The 20,000-nt window shown below is 44.4% G+C and overlaps 1 protein-coding gene across 5 annotated transcripts in view; it reads left to right on the forward strand.

Moving 5' to 3' along the window:
• LOC143284806 (uncharacterized) overlaps positions 1-20,000 on the forward strand; it is a 183,658-nt gene that overhangs the window by 4,023 nt on the left and 159,635 nt on the right. The window contains exon 1 of one of the 5 annotated variants that reach the window (XM_076591844.1): positions 10,414-10,785. The exons of 3 other annotated variants lie outside the window; for them this stretch is intronic. In XM_076591844.1, coding sequence (XP_076447959.1) covers positions 10,766-10,785 — 20 coding nt within the window. In that variant the 5' untranslated portion in view covers positions 10,414-10,765. Of the gene's footprint in view, positions 1-10,413; positions 10,786-15,127; positions 15,425-20,000 lie in introns of those variants that run through there. One more of the 5 variants, XM_076591840.1, reaches the window with a different exon arrangement.

A 20,000-nucleotide genomic window follows, 5' to 3' on the forward strand; every position in this document is an offset into this window, starting at 1 on the left:
GGAGGGGGGGGGAATGCTCTGAACCCTTTTGCTAGTTTGCAATAATTGTATGATTACATTGTCATAAGAGATGCTTTGCAAAAGAACTTGAGAATTCAGTTAGTTTTATTCATATGATAATAATAATGTAGAAAGAGATTAAAAAATAGAAATTTTCTCATGTTAGGCTGTAAATGTCAGATTACTACAATGATTTTAAGAAAAAATGCAGAGCACAAGAAAATCAGTTTTATTTATGGGGTATACATTGCAGGAGAATTTAAGACTGCTTTGCTCCGTCTTGTTGGACCATGAATTATGTATGCAAACAATAATTTTTGGAAGGTATGCTCCACATGAGAAAGTCAGTTTTCTTCTTCTTCTTGACAGGCAGCCAAATTCATGGTTGAAGAATCTGCTGCACTTGGAAGGGAGGGGATGCAGGGTTTTTTGTTTTGTTTGTTTGTATGTTTTTGTGTACATGTTTTTTCAGGTTTTTTTTTAATCCCACCATTAAGTTAGCCACATGCCATATTCAGGGATGATGCATGCTGTGTGAATATATGTCTTCAGTGCCGTTGGTCTATGGAGAGCCAAACTGGCCTTTCCTTCAGAATGATGGTGGTGGGAATGTAATGGATGCACAAAATGTTGTTTTTGTGTTTGAACATGGAACCCTGGTTGATAGTTTCATTTGAAAGACTTGCAGGTAATAGAATCAGAACCAAGGTTAACTCTAGATGGGAAAAAATTCCCCAGAACTAAAAGTCTGTGCGGAGATTTGAACCTCTGAATCCCCCCTCCCCCCCACAACTCCCCCCAACCCCACCCCTCCAGAATCACAACTCCTGTGCTCTTCTAAGTCTAGCCAAGCCATTCTGTTCCGGCCCCTGCAGATTTATTGTTCATGATAAAATGTTTCAGGTGGCAGAAGCTATTGATCAGACGCCAGAGCTGAGCACACCAGCTGTTTGAGGGAGAGGAGGATTGATTTTCATTCAAGTGACATTTCTTGTATTATAAACGGGGAAGGCGGAGTGAGAGGTGTGGCCCCACGAGGCTGGTGGTTATTTGTGTGTGTCTGGGTTCAGGGTCGTGCCCCCCACCCCATCCCCTGCCACGCCTGTCACTCTTATTATCTGCTCGGTTCTGGATCTGGTTACCTACCAGGATCCGGCTGCTGTGGTAGTAGAGAGGATGTCACATCTTACCTGGCACTTGTGACCTGTACAGCTGACGGTTGTGTTTGTGTTGCCGCATGACGTCAGTCAGTCAGTCTGTCTGTCTGTCTGTCCATGGTGTCACTTGTGGTTGAGTCCTTCTCAGAGTCCGGGATTGACTCCAGTGAAGAAGGGGTGGCAAAAAGGGGGAGTATCTATCTATATGTCTATCTGTCTATATGTGTATCTAACTATCTATCACTCTCTCTATCTATCTAAATGCTCCTGCGTGTGTATGTATGAGAACATGTGTGTACGTGTGGTATGTGCGGACATATGTGTTTCTGTGTGCCGTTGTGTGTGTGTGTGTGTGTGTGTGTGTGTGTGTGTGTGTGTGTGCATGCATACATGTGTGCATACGTGCATGTTTGGGTGTGACCATCCTGGTAAACCTCTCAGTCTCGCGTCTATCCCCACACCCCACCACCCATCCCTTCCACACTTATGCCCTTTTTTTTTTTTCTTTTTTTTTAAATATATTCTTCTTCTCACTCTGCCTGACCACCACCAGGTCCTTGGGGGGTCCATACACATTCTGTGAGGAGGTTTGCTTTTGAACAGTGTTACCAGAGAGAAGTGTGTGTGAAGACCCAGGGCTCTTCACACAGTGCTCACTTACAGTGAAGTGTTGTTCCAGAGCAAGGCAGTGGCCACTGACACGCCTGTCCCCTTAGTGTGTCAAGGATGGTGTCAAGGCTAACAGCACATGGAGAGAGAGAGAGAGAGAGAGAGAGAGAGAGAACTGAACACTGAGATGTTTAATGTCATTAGGTGTAAAGCTCTAGTGACATAGTAGACTGTACAAGCGAGAGAGAGAGAGAAGTGTGTGTAGGTATGTAATGGGCCCTTTGCTGCAACCAACAAGAGCACCTCTCCAGAAGGTGTGGCAGCTAGCTCTGTACCTCCCTCCCCTGGCTACAGTTTCTTTTTCTTCTTCTCCATCCAGATAGAGTGAAGGGGGGAGGTGGGGGGTGTGGTGGCTAGGGTTTTGCCCCCACCCCAACCAGCCCCCCCCACCCCCCAAAGCTTTGTTGTTAAAGGAGGGGTGAGGATGGTTATGTGAGGGGAGGTGCTGTTGAGAGAGGGTATGGTAGTAGTTTGGTGTGGAGACAGGGGTGGGGGTGGGGTTGGGGTGAACAGTTGGGGTGAAAAAAAGAGGTCTTTTAAAGAAAGTAGGGAGAGAGGGGAGAAATGTTAAAAAAAAAGAAAAGAAGAAGAAGAAAAAAAAAAAAGACCTCATCACCAGCTCAGGGTATTTTATTTTATTTTATTTATTTATCTTTTTATAGATTTATCAGATCTTACTGGTTTGACTAATTGGTAGTAATGAGCTGTGTGGTCATGAAAGGCCATGGATGCTGCTGGAACCTAAGCTGCTTTTGCTGGGAATGGCATTATTGTAATAGGTGAGACTCTTTTAAAGGGGATAATTGGGATCTCTGTGCTGGGTGTGTGTTTCAATCAATGGAAAGAATGGATTCTTGTGTTGCTGTTCTTGTATCAGTATTTATGATTCATTCGTTAGGATTTTCTGTCCTCTTATTTCAGCGTCACAGCCTTGTTAGTGTTACTGAACCATAATGATGATATAGCCCTGAGGACCATGAAGTGTGAGGGGCAAGGTGGCACAATGGTTAAGACCCTTACCTGCCGATACAGTGGCTGTGACGGTCTGGGTTCGAATCCCGCTCTCACCCTTTCTCCTAAGTTTGACTGCAAAATTAAACTGAGCGTCTGGTCATTCGGATGAGGTGTTAAACTGAGATCATGTTTGCAGCACACAGTTAGTGCACTGACAGTGAACCCATGGCAACAAAAGTGTTGTCCTCTGGCAAAATTATGAAAAAGAAATCCACTCTGGTAGGTACACAAATAGATATTGCATGCACTCAAGGCCTGACAAGGGCATTGGGTTATGCTGCTGTCAGGAATTTGCCTAGCAGATGTGGTGTAGGGTACATGGATTTGTTCAAATGCAGTGACGCCTCCTTGAGAAACTGAAACTGAAACGTAGGATTTTGTGTAAGCTGTGTCGGAGAGGTAAGGTACAGTGGAGTTTGGATACAATAGGTTTACAGCAACATTGAGCAGCCTATGAAAAAAGGATTGAAGGACAAAAGAAAAAGATTCAAATGAAAATTTTCAGAGTCATTGTTTGCCTGGTAGCTCGATGTTTTCAGAAAAAATAAAAAGCATGGGGGGGAAAAGTGCTGAACTGGACTGTTCAGGGAACTCTGCTGTGATGAAAAAAGAACACAACACACAACATGACATGACACACCACACCACACCACACCACACAACACAACACAAGACAAAAACAAAAACCAGACATCTAAAATATTAGATAAGTGAGCATTGTCACAGAGAAATATGTTTTGTGAACGTGATCTCTCAGAGAATTAATAATTAATTGACATTAAATGATTTATCATTGAAAAATAACTAGTGTGTGTTATAAAATAGGTCTAATAATCCTTGAAATAGAATTAGTAATTTGTGAAATAGAACCAAGAATTTGTTGTCTTTGTCACATAGAGATAATATTGATTGAATGTGATCACTCACAAAGGATAATCAAAGATCACTGTTGCTTAGAAAAAGTAATAACAAACATACATTGTGAAATAATGATTTAAGAGAGGACGGTCATTCAGAGATAATGGAATCAGTGAGTCATGGGGAATGATACTTGGTATTTTTACACCCAGTGATATTTAATGAGCATGGTCAGTTGGAAACAATTACTGAGTATAATGACTTGAGTTTTTGTTCTTGTTTTTTTAGGTACCCAGATTTTGGAACCTTTTTTTAGATATATATATATATATATATATATGTTGATGATAAGGAATAATGATGGGGTTGGTGAAGATATTGCTGTGGGGATTGATTTAGCTTTGAGACCACTTGACAAGGCTGTACTCTTTTGATATATTCCGGTCTCAGTGAGGCTGAGAGACACAAGACACTCACAGCATTCATCAGGAAATTTTAGCAACGCAACCAAAGATGTATTCATGAAGTGGGTGTCCCTTGACTATGTGGTCCCAGTCATCCCATTAGAGTCTTTAGCACCCTCAGCTCTGGGTTGGAGCCGGCCATGGGCCAAACATTCCCACCTTTGGTGGGGTTGGAGCCTGTGTCCTCCCAGTCAGTCTGCAATGCTAACCACTTTGCCACAGTGGTTGGTGACTTTATACATATATATCTTTATATATAATATATATATGTATGATAGGCATGTCCGTTTATGACCAGAATAGCAGAAGAGGTAACTGCTGTCCCCGACTATCTGGGCTAGAATTTGATTATAGTGGAGAATGTCTTGCCCAAGTTACATCCCCACTCTCTCGGCCAAGAAGGATTTAGGACGGTCGGTGCTGGGATGCTTCCCAAAGGCCAACTGGCTCCCAATGCTGCAGCACTAAGAGCCAGTGCAATCTTCCCTTTTAGTGTGAAAGTCATAGTCCTTCACAAAAGACTAAGCTGTTAATGATTTCCCATTGCAATGGAGAAACCATTGATAATACAGAGCTCTCTCACTTTGCTGTTGGCCCAGCTGTAAACTTAACTTCTTTACCGAACTCCAGTCACAAATGACTTGACCTGGGCTTGGGTTTCCCGCTCACTGCAGTCAGTCAGGGTGGATAGCCACCTGACACCTGCTGACCTACAGACAGGTGTGTGTGTGTGTGTGTGTGAGGTGAGGTGAGGTGGGGTTGTGAGTTGGTTGTGTCCTTGCTATTTGGGCTCCGGGTTGTCTGCTTCTTTTCCGGTGTCATATCATCGCTGACCCTGCTTTTATTGTTGTTTGTTACCGGTGCTTGCCAGCTGGACATGTGCTATTTTCTGTGTGACCTGCCTTGGTCTCTTCTCTCTCTCTCTCTCTGACTTATCTATCTCTTGTCTCAGTGTGACGTCCCTGTCTCTCTGTGACCTCTCTGTCTCTTGTCTCTGTGGGACGTCTCTGTCTCTGTGTCTTTTATGTGTCTCTCTGTGTGTGACCTCTCTCTTTCTCTGACCTCTCTCTCTCTCTCTCTCTTTCTTCTCTTTCTTCTCTTTCTGTGTTTAACCTTTCTTTCTCTGTGTGACCTCTATCCCTTGTCTCTCTCTGTGTCTCTGTCTCTGTATGCCCTCCCAGTCTCTCTCTGTCTCTCTCTCTCTCTGTTGCCTCTCTCTTTGACGTCTCTGTCTGTCTCTGTCTCTGTCTCTCTGCGACCTCTATGTCTCTTGTCTCTCTGTGACCTCTGTCTCTCTCTATTTGACCTCTTTGTCTCTCCTCTGTCTGTCTGTCTGTCTCTCTCTCTTGTCTCTCTGTCTCTGTCTCTCACTCTGTCAGTCTCTGTTAGACCTCTCTTTCACACTGTCTCTCTCTCTCTCTCTCTCTTTCTCTCTCACTCTCTCACTGTTTCTGTCTCTTTTCTCTTGTGCTTCTGGTAGCAGGTGGTTTTTGGACGTCTCTTTTGTGTGTGCTACCTTCACCTGTCCTGCTGTCCTTGGGACTTTGCCAGTCTGTCGCTTGACCCCTTATTGACTGCTGAGCCTTGTGAGATGGTGAGGATGATGTATGATTGTCCGTCGTGTCTGACTGTGACCATCAGAACAGCAGAGGAGGCAAGTGCTGTCCTGACTATTTGGGCTAGAATTTGATAATAATGGTCTTGTCCCAAGTTACTTCCCCACTTTCTCGGCCAAGAGGGTTTTAGGACAGTTGGCGTTGGGATGGTTCCCCAGCGGCCAGCTTGCTCCCAAGGCTGCAGCACTAAGAGCCAGTGCAGTCTTGCCTCATAGTTTGAGAGTTGTAGTCCTTCACAAAAGACTAAGCTGTAAATGACTTCTCATTGTAATGGAGAAACTATTGATCATACAGCTCTCACTTTGCTGTTGGCCCAAATGCAAACTGATGATGATGATGATGATGATACGGATATTTACATAGTCCCTATACCCAGTCAGAGACCAAGCTCAAGGTGCTTTAGAATCATGGAGTCATTTGCACACCAGGCTGCATATAGGCAGTTTGCTTGGTTATTTAAAAGTGTATTTACTTAAATTGTTATATATTGAACAAAAATCCAACAACAATGTAAAAAAAAAAAAAAAAATTGGTGGTTTGATTTGTGTGTCAAAGGGGTTGTTTCCTTTGTTACAGCAAAAAAAAAGAAAAAAGAAAAAAAGGACAGTTTGCTTGGTTTCATTTAAAAAGTGATTTATTTTGTTACAAAAGGAAAAAAAAAGTGTGATTGACCTCTTTTCTTGTTTGTTAAAGGGCAGGTTATTTGGCTATGATACAGAAAAGGGGTGATTTACAAAAAGTTGACTGGCTTGGTTGTTGGCTTTGTTCCAAAACGTGGCTCTCAGCGGTATTGTTAGAATTATATATGAATAGAATCTGTTGGATCTGTTGGTGTTTATCGGTGAACGGAGCTAACAGCAGCGCCGCCTGCAGACCTGTTGAGAAACCTGCACTCCGTGATAGAAACATTCGGTTTGGTTTTTCTTGTGCCTTATTCATTTGTCGTTCATTTCAGCAAGGGGTCCACCTTATCACTGCACCGGAAGTGGGCGTGATCAGCGTTTAAAGTGGGTCACTGAGGTTTTTTTTTTTTTTTTTTTTTATGGAACCCAACTATGGGCCCGTGGTGCTGGCACTGGAAAGTGGCACTTTGAGATTCCGTTTCCTGCTGAGGGGTGGGGATGGGGGTGGTGGTGGTTGTACCACCACTGTGTGGATTCTCCGATGATGGGAGGTGTGTTATAGTACAAGGGGATATAGGAGCCCCCTGGCCAGACAAACGGCCGGAGCGGCGAGACATGTGGGAAGTGTCAGGGTGTCGGCGCTACCAGCTATTTCAGACGTTATCAGCACGCACTGTGATTCATGGAGCCACTGACCTTAAACAGTATAAACAGTGCAGAGAGACCGAGATGCGCTCTCGTCTCATAGTGGGTGGAGGCTGACCACTGCAATGCCGGCAGGCTCTGCAGAGTTGGGTGGGGAGGCAGATGGCGGGTGGAGGGCGTCCAGTTGAGGATGGTGCTCGTCAGGGGCGTCACTCATCACCTCCCCCCCTTTTATCTCACGGCGTTGCCTTCCTCCTCCTCCTCCTCCCTTTCCCCTCGCCCCCCACCTCCTCACCCCACCCTCCTCCACCGTCTGCCTGCTTCCTTCCGCCACCCTTTGTTGACTGACCGGTCAGTAGCCGCTGGTCAAGGAAGAGGGAGGGTGGGTAGTGAAACCAGGAGGAAGGTGGAGAATGGGGGATGGAGGGGTAGTGTATGGTGGTGCAGAGGCGTGGAACAGAAAGTGTGAAGTAGCAGGGTAGGGGGTGAGGGGAGGGGGGAGGTAGTAGTGAGTGTTACATGAGAGAGCGGTGTGTGTGTGTGTGTGGCTTTGAGTCGTAGCGGTCAGTGTGTGTATGTGAATGGTAACAAGTCTGTGCACGGCGGCGTGAAGTAGATTAATTATTTGTTCTTGCGCAGCCTTGGGGGCAAGGCTGTTAGCAGGCACGGTATTATTACATGTATGTGAGTGCTACTGGTAGCTCACTTCTCTTTTCTCTGTGACCCTAGTATAGCCAGTACTGTTCTCCCACAAGTTGACTGTTGTTCTTGTGTGTTCGTTCGTTTTGCTGGTGACGGTTCCAAGTAGCACGCCGGCTGGCAAGTCAGTGTAATTTACAGAGGGATCGTTGGAATCGTGGCAGCTGTGACCAGAACCGAAGTGGGTGGAGTCTGTATTGCAGTCCCGTGTGTTGTGATGTTTTTTTCTTCCTTCCCCGAACTAGTGACAGTTGGTGGACTTCCTATGACTTGAAGCTGGTGTGTGCGTATGGGTGTTATATGGCAAGGATTTTTTTAATTTTATTTTTCTAAGACAGATCAAATGTTCTATAGCGGACAGACACAATTCGCTCTTTTCTGTGCGGGTCAGTTTAAAATGATAAAGGATTAGGCCGGGTTGGCGTCAGTCGTGTTTTAACGTAACAACGAAGAAAACTGTCATATTAATTTCTTTGTAGAAAAAAACAAGTCGTTTGATAAGGAGCAAAAAAGTAGACATAGAGATCTTCAACGAGGGTGCGAGAAAGAGATAGAGAGAAAGACGGAGTTGGAGAGAAAGTTAGAGAGGGAGCCATAGCGGGATTGAAGGGAGAGAGATGGAGAATGGTGTAACTGATGAAATGGATATATGAAACAGCATTAGGCTGCATACAGTTGAAGGTATCAATGCGGTAAGCTGGTTTGCATGGCGGGGGACTAAAAAAAAAGAAAAGGGAAAAATCAGCCGACTGAACATTCATTGCAATTATTCTGGTTTTCTTGGACAACAGAACGAACAACGTTAAACTCACACACAGACGCATGCACTCCATAAACTTTGAGCAAACAAGATATGCATATATAGTAGACAGGACAAGAGAAGTGGGTTGTGTCTGCTGGTGACATAATTTACGGAAGGTTTTGCAGCAATAAGAAAATGTAAACCCCACCCCCAACCCCCCCAAAAACCCCCCCCAAAAAACCCAACCCCCAAACGGGTTAGAGTATCAGCAGTGAAGTGGTGTACAGAAACTGGTCCGTAAGTGCGAGGGCTTTTCAAACACACAACCAGCAAGGCCGTTATAACATGATTCCCCCCCCCCCCCCCCCGAAATGTTATTTGACATCTTTTCACAGGACTTTACCACACGGAACAGAACTGTCAGTATCTGGGTAGTGATGATAGACAGCGAGTCACGTGATGACACAAAACCAGTTACTCACGCGGCCTAGTAACATATCTGACACACACACACACACACACTCACACACACACACACCGGTGTTCTCAAGTGCGTGTGGCTGTGTTTGTTTTGCAATCACAACAACAAAACAAGGGAGAAAGAGAAGAAGAAGGAAAAACAAACAAACAAACAAAAACAGCGGCAACATCCAATTTCATTTTTCCGTTTATCTCTTCTGAACGTTGACCTTCTTAGATTATCAGGAAGCGAAGTCTGCTTTTAATCGTCATTATAAAATATGAAGAAAGAAAGAAAAGAAAAAAAGAAAAGGAATGCGTAGTAAAGAGAGCGCGTGATGATGAGGTAATATGAATTGTACGTGCCATTCTTGGAGAGAGAGATAGATGGAGAGAGAGAGAGAGAGAGAGAGAGCTTTCTAACTTAGAAGTGGAGCGTGCCATGGTGTGTGTGTGTGTGTGTGTGTGTGTGTGTGTGTGTGTGTGTGTGTGTGTGCGTGCGTGCGTGCGTGCGTGTGTGTGTGTGTGTGTGTGTGTGTGTGTGCGTGTGTGTGTGTGTGTGACAAAAGTGGGGTGTCACGGATCAAGACAGGTGTGTGGTGGAAAGCGGAAATAAAGAACTGACAGCGAGGGAAGGAAGCCGGGAGAGCTTTAGCCAAGGAGACACACTACAAGAGAGACAAAGAGAGAAGGGGACTGAGGGGAAGACAAGTGTGACTGGAACAGCAAGAGAGGGAAGTGTGGGAGAGAGAGGGAGAGAGAGAGAGGAGGGAGGACAAAGCTGAAGAGAGCGGCAAAAAAAATAAAAATAAAAATAAAATAAAAAGGAGAGAGAGAGAGAGAGAAGAGAGGAGTCCAAGTGTATAGGTGACTGTACCGTCCGTGCTGGTCACAAGATACTATGACTGTGTTCTTGCAGTGACCAATAGAGGACAGAAAAAAAGGGAAAAAAACAAAAGGAAAAAAAAACCCACTTACAACTTAACAGCGGAGGAGAGCCCTAAGAACCTCAGCCGTGTGTTCATACATTTTACGGACCTCTGCAGCGAGAATTCCTGAAGACTACAGTTTTATAAACAACTTTGCATGTCAGCACGATGATATTACAGTGATCTCACAGTGACCAACAAGGCGCCACCGGGACGGAGACATCAACAACTTGACTTCATCAGCGGAAAAACCTCAAAGCCTCATCCGTCCGTGTATACATGTGTATAGAAATTACGGACGACTGCAGCGAAAATTCCTGAAGACTGCATTTTAAAACAACTTTGCATGTCAACAAGATAATATCACAGTGATCAACAGGGTGCCGAGACCGAGAGAACAACAACAACAACTTGATTTAATCAGCAGAAAAGTTCACAGCCTCATCCCATCCGTTCGTGTATACATGTGTTACATACATATTACGGACTTCTGCTACAAAAATTATGACCTCATCAGCGGAAAACCTCAAAGTCTCATCCGTCCGTGTATAACAGACATGTGTATAGACTTCTGCAACGAAAATTCCTGAAGACAACACTGTCTTGAACTGCTTGACCTTAACGGGATTTTACCGATAGGTCGTTAAACTCAAATCTTCTACATTGTATATGTTTCGGTTCCGCTGTAGTGTATGACCGTTATAATTATTCCAGCTGCAAGTTACCGCCCCCCCCCCTCCTCCGCACCCCTCCCCCTCCTCCGCACCCCTCCCCACGCAATCTGTGGTCAGTGTGTGTGGGTGTGTGAACAGCACAGCTGCAGTGTCTTCGGACTGGTTGAGGTGTGTGTGTTGGTGCCAGTGGACTGGGTCGGCTGATTGTGGTGAACCATGTATATTTGCATCACGGGGTAGGTGGCCTGTCCTGACTTACTTCTTGTGTTTGTGTGTGTGTGTGCGCGCGCGAGCGCGCGTGTGTTTTAGCGTGCGCGCGCGCGCGCGCATGTGTGTGTGTGTTAGCGTTAGTGTTTGTGTGTGTGTACGTATGTGTGAGATTATGTAACAATGTCATCCTTGAAAGATATTTCTTTGTGTTGTGTGCCTCCATCTCCACCTCGGTCTTTGTGAAAGTCTGTTTGCCTGTTTGTCTCCCTCTCTCTGAGTGGCCGTCTGTCTCTCTTCGTCTGTCTGTCTGTCTCATTGTCTGTCTGTTCGTCTGTCACTCTTTGTCTGTCTTTCTGTATCATTTTGTGTATATTCTAGTGTCTTTGTCTGTCTCTTTCTGTCTCTTCCTCATGTATAAACACACTTGCCAGTGCACGCATGCATGCATGTATGCATACACACGCATGCACACACACATACACAATGCCACACAGTGACATACACAAAACTACATACATACAAAATCCACACATACAACACAAAATGCACAGGTACACACTAAAACAAGCACATAAACACAGACACACACACACACACACATACACAAGCGTGCATGCAAAAATAACAATTTCTAGGCATGCAAAACAAAGTATGTTGACTAATTACGTGGCAGGGAGGGCAAAGAGAGGTGGTGTGTCTGTGTCTGTTTCTTTGTGTATGTTTGTGTGTGCACATGCATACATATATGTGTAATGTGTGTGTGTGTGTGTGTGTGTGTGTGTGTGTGTGTTGACAGAAGTTAAAATACTAAAAAAAAGCAACAAAAAAGCTACTATGCATGGGCTTTACCTTTGACATCAGAGCTCATTTGTCGTTTTTTGGTGACTACGGTAACTGTTTTCAGCGGTAAGACCATTCGTGCTTTTCACATAATCCACACACACACACTCACACACACACTCACACACACACACACACACACACACACACTCACACACACACTCACACACACACACACACACACACACACACACTCTCACACACACACACTCACACACACACACACACACACACACACACAACACACACTCACACACACACAAACACACACACACACACACACACACACACACACACACACACACACTCACACACAAAGGTGCAGGGCATGACACTGACAAATGATTGTGTCTGAGATATATTTGTGTCCGACATGACAGAAATAGAAGTGGTGCGAAAGTTTTTAAAAAAAAATGTATATAATGAAAACAGACTGGGTGTGCCGTCTGTGGCGTGGTCTGAGATCATCGACACAGAGACTACAAGGTGACGCTGAAAGCATTGAAGAAACTTGGAAGTTGTGTAATTGCTGACCTTTTTATTTTGCCGCAAAATATATGTTAGTGAACCAGAATCAGAGTGGTGTGTGTGTGTGTGTGTGTGTGTGTGTGTGTGTGTGAGAGAAAGTGTGTGTGTATGTGTGTGTGTGTGAGAGAGAGAGAGTGTGTGTGTGTGTGTGAGAGAGAGAGAGGGAGAGAGAGAGAGAGTGTGTGTGTGTATGTGTGTGTGTGAGAGACGCTTCAGACGCTTTTTATTGACATTGGCCTAACTACAGCCCTTATGTCAAGGGGGTCAATTCTAAGTTGCAGCGTCCTTGTATTGAATGAAAGAAAACAAACAATAAATAAAGCAAATAATGTCAATAGCTGAATTAACAAAACAAATTACTTAATCGTACATTTATGTATGTGCCAATACACGTACGCACACCATAGTAGTGAAGCAACATACAATAGACTATAAACATACAATGTGACCATCAAGTGTATACAGCTGTACCAGGCTAATCATATAACTAGTGATGTTACGTGTTATTACTATTTATTTTCCTTTTCCTGATATTAACAGCTTCTGCTATGTATTTGGCAAGCAAAATAATAATTTCATCATTTTCAGTGGATAACAGACTATGCACGTCATGTCTTTTCTCAGCAGCAATATGAAAAAGTCGTGTCTTGGCTCTAATGTCTTCATAAGCATTACAATGAAATAAAAAATGACCTTCATCCTCTCTCACATCCTCCATACACACTGTACACATACAATCAGCTAAACCCTCAAGATCAAACCATCTTTTATTAGCTTTTAAACCTAAGGTTCTGTTTCTGAATCTTGCTAGCATATCTCTGTGCCATTTATTGGTAACTACTACTAAAAATTTCTCCAGTGTGTGTGTGAGAGAGAGAGAGAGAGTGTGTGTGTGTGTGTGTGTGTGTGAGGAAGGGGGTGATGGGGAGGAAGGAAAGGATGGAGAGATTACAGACAGAGGATAAAAACGGCTGAACAATCTTAAAAAAAAAAAAAAAAAAAAAAAAATCCCTCACTGAAAATTGCATTTTCAGTCTGGAAAGAATGGTAAAAAGGCATGTTAGAAAAATGAATAATTGTGTGAGTGTGTGTGTATTTTTCTTCTTTTTATTTTTATTTATTTATTTTTGTTTTTGTTTTTATATATATATATATATAAAGAGTGGGATAAGAGATAAAGCGCTGCGAAGGAACTCTACCAGGGAAGTGAAATTGTCATGGACAGCCTATACATAAACATATGAATAGTTCAGATTTCAAAGAATTTCAAAGAAGCATAAAAATACGCTGACTGATTCATATGCGCCACATCTGTTTAAAAAAAATAATTGTTAAAAAAGTGATTGGGAGGGGGAGCTCAGGGGGTGGCGGGGGTGTGGGGGGGGAATGGGGCAGATGCATATGACGTACCAGCTGCTCATTGCACTGAACTGGAGTAAAATACTTATTTGTATTTGTATTTCTTTTTATCACAACAGATTCCTCTGTGTGAAATTCAGGCTGCTCTCCCCAGGGAGAGTACGTCGCTATGCTACAGGGGGTTTGTTTTAACTTGTCCTTGCTGGGGGAGAGCCATTTTGTATGCTGGACGTGACCCTGGGATTTCGTTTGCTGAGCTGAGATTTGTCAGGTGTCTGGGCAGTGGCTCCGAGGACTGGATGTATGTGTCTTTATATTCATATGCGTGTAAATATTGAAAAGTATAAATAAATAGATGTGTATATATATACATAGATACACACACACACACACATATATATATATACATGTATATAGTACATCAAACGTGATAGTGGAGGAAAACAAGCACATGTAACAACCAAACAACCCTTCCGTTATTTCAGAATAACTCAACTTTGGAAAGATTAAAAAGGGAAATATATACCAATATATATATGTATACAAATATATATATATATATGTGTGTGTGTGTGTGTGTGTGTGCGTATGTGTGTGTGTGAGAGAGAGAGAGAGAGAGAGAGAGAGAGAGAGAGAGAATGAATGTCAACCGGTGCATGCACACACAACACAGAGTGGAGGGACAGAGACAAACACGTATGACACAAAAGCCATCAAAAAAAGCTATTTTCGAGCCACCCCAGCTATAAATATACTGGACACACGATTGGAATAGGAATGAGAGAGCTGCGCCCCTCCCCTCTTATCTTGTCTGTGTACGTGAACTCTGTGACATCACAGTTCAGATAAGGTCAGGACAGTTTGGTCATGAGAAGAACAAGCAGGAGGGGGGAGGGGGGGGTGGGGGAGAGTGTGTGGTGTTGGTGGCCGGGGGGGGGGGGGGGGGGGGGGGGGGGGGGGGGGGAGTAATGACATGGAAAGTGGAGGTAAGCTTGTAAAACGAGCAAGCGAAACTGAAAATCTACCCACACCACCCAACCCACCCTCCCTTCTGCGACCATTACAGCATATATTGAGTTTCTAGAGCTCTGGTTACCGGACGTGTTCTTGAGCTTAGTGTTCCGTCAAGGGTAGATGGTCAAAAGTATACTGTATGGGTATACTCACCCGCATTATATACATGTATATACCCAGAGGAGGTTGACAGTGAAGGTCGGGTGGATGTGGCCTGATGAGAAAATAATCATTGTGATCGTGACTGTTACGTGTCATAACAGAGGCAAGAGAATGACTGGTGTCTGTAGATTTTATTTGGTGCTGGTGGTTGTGTAGAAATGTGTTGGCGGTTGGTGTTATAAATTCAAACCTTTGCCCATGTGTTACATTTTTTCATCAGCAACTGATTTTGTTTTTTGTTGCTGTTCTTAAAATTTAAAAAAAGAAAAGAAAAAAAAAAGGAGCAGTGGAGAGATTGAGCATCAAGGCTTGTGGTTTAGGTGGTGGTGTTTTTTGTTGGGTTTTTTTATCTGTTTTTTTAGAAGTGTTTTTATTTTTAGTTGTTGTTTTGTGTTGTCGTTTTTTGGTTTTTTTAGCTGTTTTGGTGACAAGTGTGTGGATGGAACTGTGTTGGACTTAGCCACTAGAGTAACAGAGATCCCAGATCACAGGTTGATGACGTCAGGGCAGTTGGTCGGTTTATTGTTTGTCAGGTTCAAAAAGTAAAAGTACCGAGGGCACACCAGGGAGGTTCTTTTTACAGTTTGTTTGGCGGTGTGGTGGTGCAAAGATGGCGTGGATGATGTGGGAGTGCTGGAGGTTTCTCCTGGGTGTGAAGAGGTTGTGGAGCCGTCCTGGGAAAGCTCGTGGACCTGTTAGGAGGGATTCTGATGCTGCTGCTGCTTCTGCTGCTGCTGATGATGATGCTGGAACTAAGAGAGGGTGAGAGGAATGCATGGACACTTGCTCACACACACACACACACACACACACACACACACACACACACACTATACACACACAACACACACACACACACACACATACACACACACACACACATACACACACAACACACACAACACACACACACTCACACAACACACACACACAGACACACAACACATACACACACACACACACAACACACACACTCACACAACACACACACACACACACACACACAGACACACAACACATACACACACACACACACACACACACACACATACATACATACACTATACACACACACACACACACACACATACACACACACCACACACAACACACACACACACACACAACACACACATACACATACACTCATGACACATAGGCTCTCACCAGGCATGCTCTCACACATACAAGTATGTATTTACACCATGAGTGTGGATCTATGTGTGTGCATTTTTTTATATTTATATAAGTCCTTTCATTGCAGCTGTATGATGTGTGTGTGTGTGTGTGTGTCTATGTGTGTCTGTGTCTATGTATGTGTCTATGTATGTGTGTGTGTGTGTGTGTGTGTGTGTGTGCAAGCTGTGTGGTTGCTTTTATAGGGTTGCAAATTAAAGTTACAGACAGTCAGAGACAGGTAGAAGTGGAAAGATGAGTGTCCGGGCAAGGCAAGGACATGGGCACAGGAAAGACACAGTGGTGAAGTGAAGACAGAGCACAGTGACAGTGGAACATTACAGTGTTGATGAACTGTCCCCTGTCAGCTGCCGTCCTGTGCACTTTATGACTCACTCTGTGTAGCTCACCTACATGACACACATGTATAATTCTTCGTTTGGTGTCATATATTGTTCCATGTCAAACTGATACAAACCAGGCCTGTTGTTTTGCTCCGCATGGCCAAAATTTCGCAAGAACTCAGGTGATAAGATGTCTTGCCAATAGTCCGCCATCTGCTAGCCATACTTCTTCAGTTACTTGCGTGCTTAGAAAAGGTATTTGGTCTATTTTTATATTTGATGGGTGCAACAGCTGAGTGATTAAAGTGTTGGACTTTCAGTCTGAGGGTCCTGTGTTTGAATCTCAGTAATGGCACCTGGTGGGTAAAGGGTGGAGATTTTTTCCTATTTCCCAGGTCAACAGATGTGCAGACCAGCTAGTGCCTAAATCCCCATCATGTGTATAATATATATGCATGCAGAAGATCAAATACGCACGTTAAAGATCCTGTAATCCATGTCAGTGTTCAGTGTGTTATGGATACAAGAACATACCTGGCATGCACCTACCATCCCCCGAAAACAGAGTATGACTGCCTTCATGACAGGGGTAAAAACAGTCATACATGTAAAAGCCAACTTATGTAAATGAGTGAACATTGGAGTCGCAGTCCATGACCAAAGAAGAAGAAGAGTTTTTGAATTAGAAAATGTCACAATACAGGCGCAATGAATTTGACAGAATAACAACTTGACACAAAGTCTAACATCATGTCACGTCAGAATGTACACATTACATACACAAGCACTAAATTTGTGAGGGATGTCTGTGCAGCTTGAAAATTATACATTGTTTGTATTTGTATTTCTTTTATCACAACAGATTTCTCTGTGTGAGATTTGGGCTGCTCTCCTCCCAAGGGAGAGCGCGTCGCAGTACTACAGTGCCACCCTTTCCTGTTGAAGTGGATTTTTCTACAAAATTTTGCCAGGAACAACCCTTTTGTTCACATGGGTTTTGTTTACATGCGCTAAGTGCATATTGCACACAGGACCTCAGTTTATCGTCTCATCCGAATGACTAGCGTCCAGATCACCACTCAAGGTCTAGTGGAGGGGGAGAAAATATCGGCGGCTGAGCCGTGATTCGAACCAGTTCACTCAGATTCTCTTGCTTCCTAGGTGGACGCGTTACCTCTAGGCCATCACTCCACATGGCGTGAATTATAAACAAAAGAAAAGTGAAAACAGTGCAGCTGTCACAAGGCAGTATGTGGTGGAGAGGAGAAAATGAGTGAAGGAACTTCATGGGGTTTGTTGAGCTGAGCACTGTCACTCAGTTTTGGTCTTGGGTGGTAGTGGATCTAACTTAAAAGGCAGATGGGGCATCATTGTTGGATGCAGACAACCACGCCAGACTATACTGACTGATGATCTGAGATCATATTTATAAACAAAATCCATATCAATTTATATTACTTGTTTGTTTATTGTTTATAAGTCAGTTTCTGTAGTTTTGCAGACAAAGCAAATTATGCACAGTGTTGTTCATAACGCTTAACACATATAACAATGTATATATTATTTCAATTTAGTTTAGTGGTTTGTACATAATTATATTTATGGTTGACTTTCAAGGCCTGACCACTGCTGGGGTGAGGTCAGTCTATTTGCAGGTCAGGCAACTGCTTCCCCAACTCTACACTCCCCCTTCACCCTCCCTTTCTATTTTTCTGTTCAAAGTAGATATGCTGTTTGGATGCCTGCTTGAAACTGAAACTGAGCACGTTCTCCAGTTTAGTTCTCGGATGGAAGATAAACTTATACAGGCACTGAGGGGCAAGTTGAGTACATTATTGCCGAAATGTGTGTGGGTTGATGACCAGTAATGATAACGGTAGTACATTGATACAGCCCTTCTGATCTTCTCGGAGTCATCGCCGATCACTTGCACAAAATGTAAGCTGCTGACCCGTCCACTACACACACAGAGCAAGTAACTGAGTCACGTGTGCAAACAAAAAAAGTGTCCAAATGGTTTGAATCACAGCTGGCGTTTCTTGAGCGAAGTGCAATGTCCAGATGACACTCCTGAAAAATAGAGCCATGCATCAGTTGCGTGCCGCCTCTGTTTTCTTTCTTCGTTTTTTTTTTTAAAGTTCTTTTTTTTTTTTTCCTCCCCGAGATTGTATCTCCAGTCGCCCTTACCATTGTTGCCCCAATTCTTGGCACGTCTGTGCCCGCGCAGTTTATTCGTGTTATGTAATGAAACGTTACCGCCCCTGACAACCAGGTTAAAGAGGGGGCGTGGAAGTGCGGGGGGGGGGGGGGGGGGGGGAGGAGAAGGAGAGGAGGTGTGTGTGTGTTTTCAGTCTAATATCATCATCTTCGATGAAGAGACTATGAATATATAAACAACGTGTGTGTGTGTGTGTGTGTGTGTGTGTGTTTTGAGACAGTGAATCGCTGTGGAACGCTACCGCAAAATAGCGAAATATACTCGGTCATACGCTGATGAGGTACTCTCTCTCTCTCTCTGTTTGTCTGAATGCTTCTCTCTCTCACTCTTATTCACACACACTCTCTCTCAACCTCCTCCTCAGTTATTAGGTCCGAGTCTAGACGTCTGTCTTTGTCTTTCTCTGTCTCTCCTCCCCCTCCTCTTCCTCCTCCTCCCTCATTCCTTCCACAGCTTCACTCACTGTAGATCAGTGTTATCTGATGTTGTGGGATGGGTGGGTTCTCGCATCTCTCGGGCGGCATCACTCACACGACCCGCCATGCCCCGCCACACACGACGAAAAAGTGGAGACAGCCATCTGGTGCGGTCTTCGGAGCACTACTGGTGCTTTGCTGCTTTTGTGTGTGTGTGTGTGTGTGTGTGTGTGTGTGTGTGTGTGTGTGTGTGCAACAACGCACTCGCATACACACACACACTCGCACACATTACAACACACTCGCACACAATGCATTCGCACACAACAAACTCAACATCAAACAACACACACACACACACACACACACACACACACACACACACACACACAACCAACCAACAACAACAACAAGAACGCGTACACACACTATACACGCATACACACACAAAAACACACAGGCACACACACACACACACACACACACACACACACACACATGCACGCACGCACGCACGCACACACACAACAACAAACTGACAGCAATAACAACATACATTGCACACACACACCCACACACACACACACCCACACACACACGCACAACCACACCCACACACACGCACAACCACACCACACACATACGTGCACACACACACGCACACACACACCACACCACACCACACCACACCCTGTATGTGCTCAGATTCCAGAGACCCCGTTCGCCATTTGTCATGCAGCTTGTTGCTGAACCTTGTCCAAACACGCAGTGACAGTTTGGACAGGTTCTGAGGGGAGGGTGGGATGGGGCTCGGGGGGCGGTGGCGTGGGGGGCGGGGGGTGAGGAATTGGGGAGGGGGAGATGAGGAGGTGGGAAGGTGGTGGAACGAAGAGGAGGAGGGGATGATGAAGGTGGTGGTGGAGCCAGTTGAAGAGGATGGGGATAGTGAGAGGGGTGGTGTCGTGGGTTCAAGGGTTTGTATGAGAACAAAGATAGGCCTTATATAAACGGTGCCACGTGCAGGCCACGAGCTGTTGTGAGCGCGAGGAAAAGTCACGTGGGGTGGGCGGGAGGGGGGGGGGGGGGCGGAGGTCTCCCACAGCTTTGTGACTGGCAGTTTGTATTGAGCAAAATTTTTATCAGTTGGAATGCAGGATAACGAAAATTTATACTCAAACATTTTT

The sequence above is a fragment of the Babylonia areolata genome, chromosome 8, assembly GCF_041734735.1.
Source record: "Babylonia areolata isolate BAREFJ2019XMU chromosome 8, ASM4173473v1, whole genome shotgun sequence".
Lineage (NCBI taxonomy): Eukaryota > Metazoa > Mollusca > Gastropoda > Neogastropoda > Buccinidae > Babylonia > Babylonia areolata.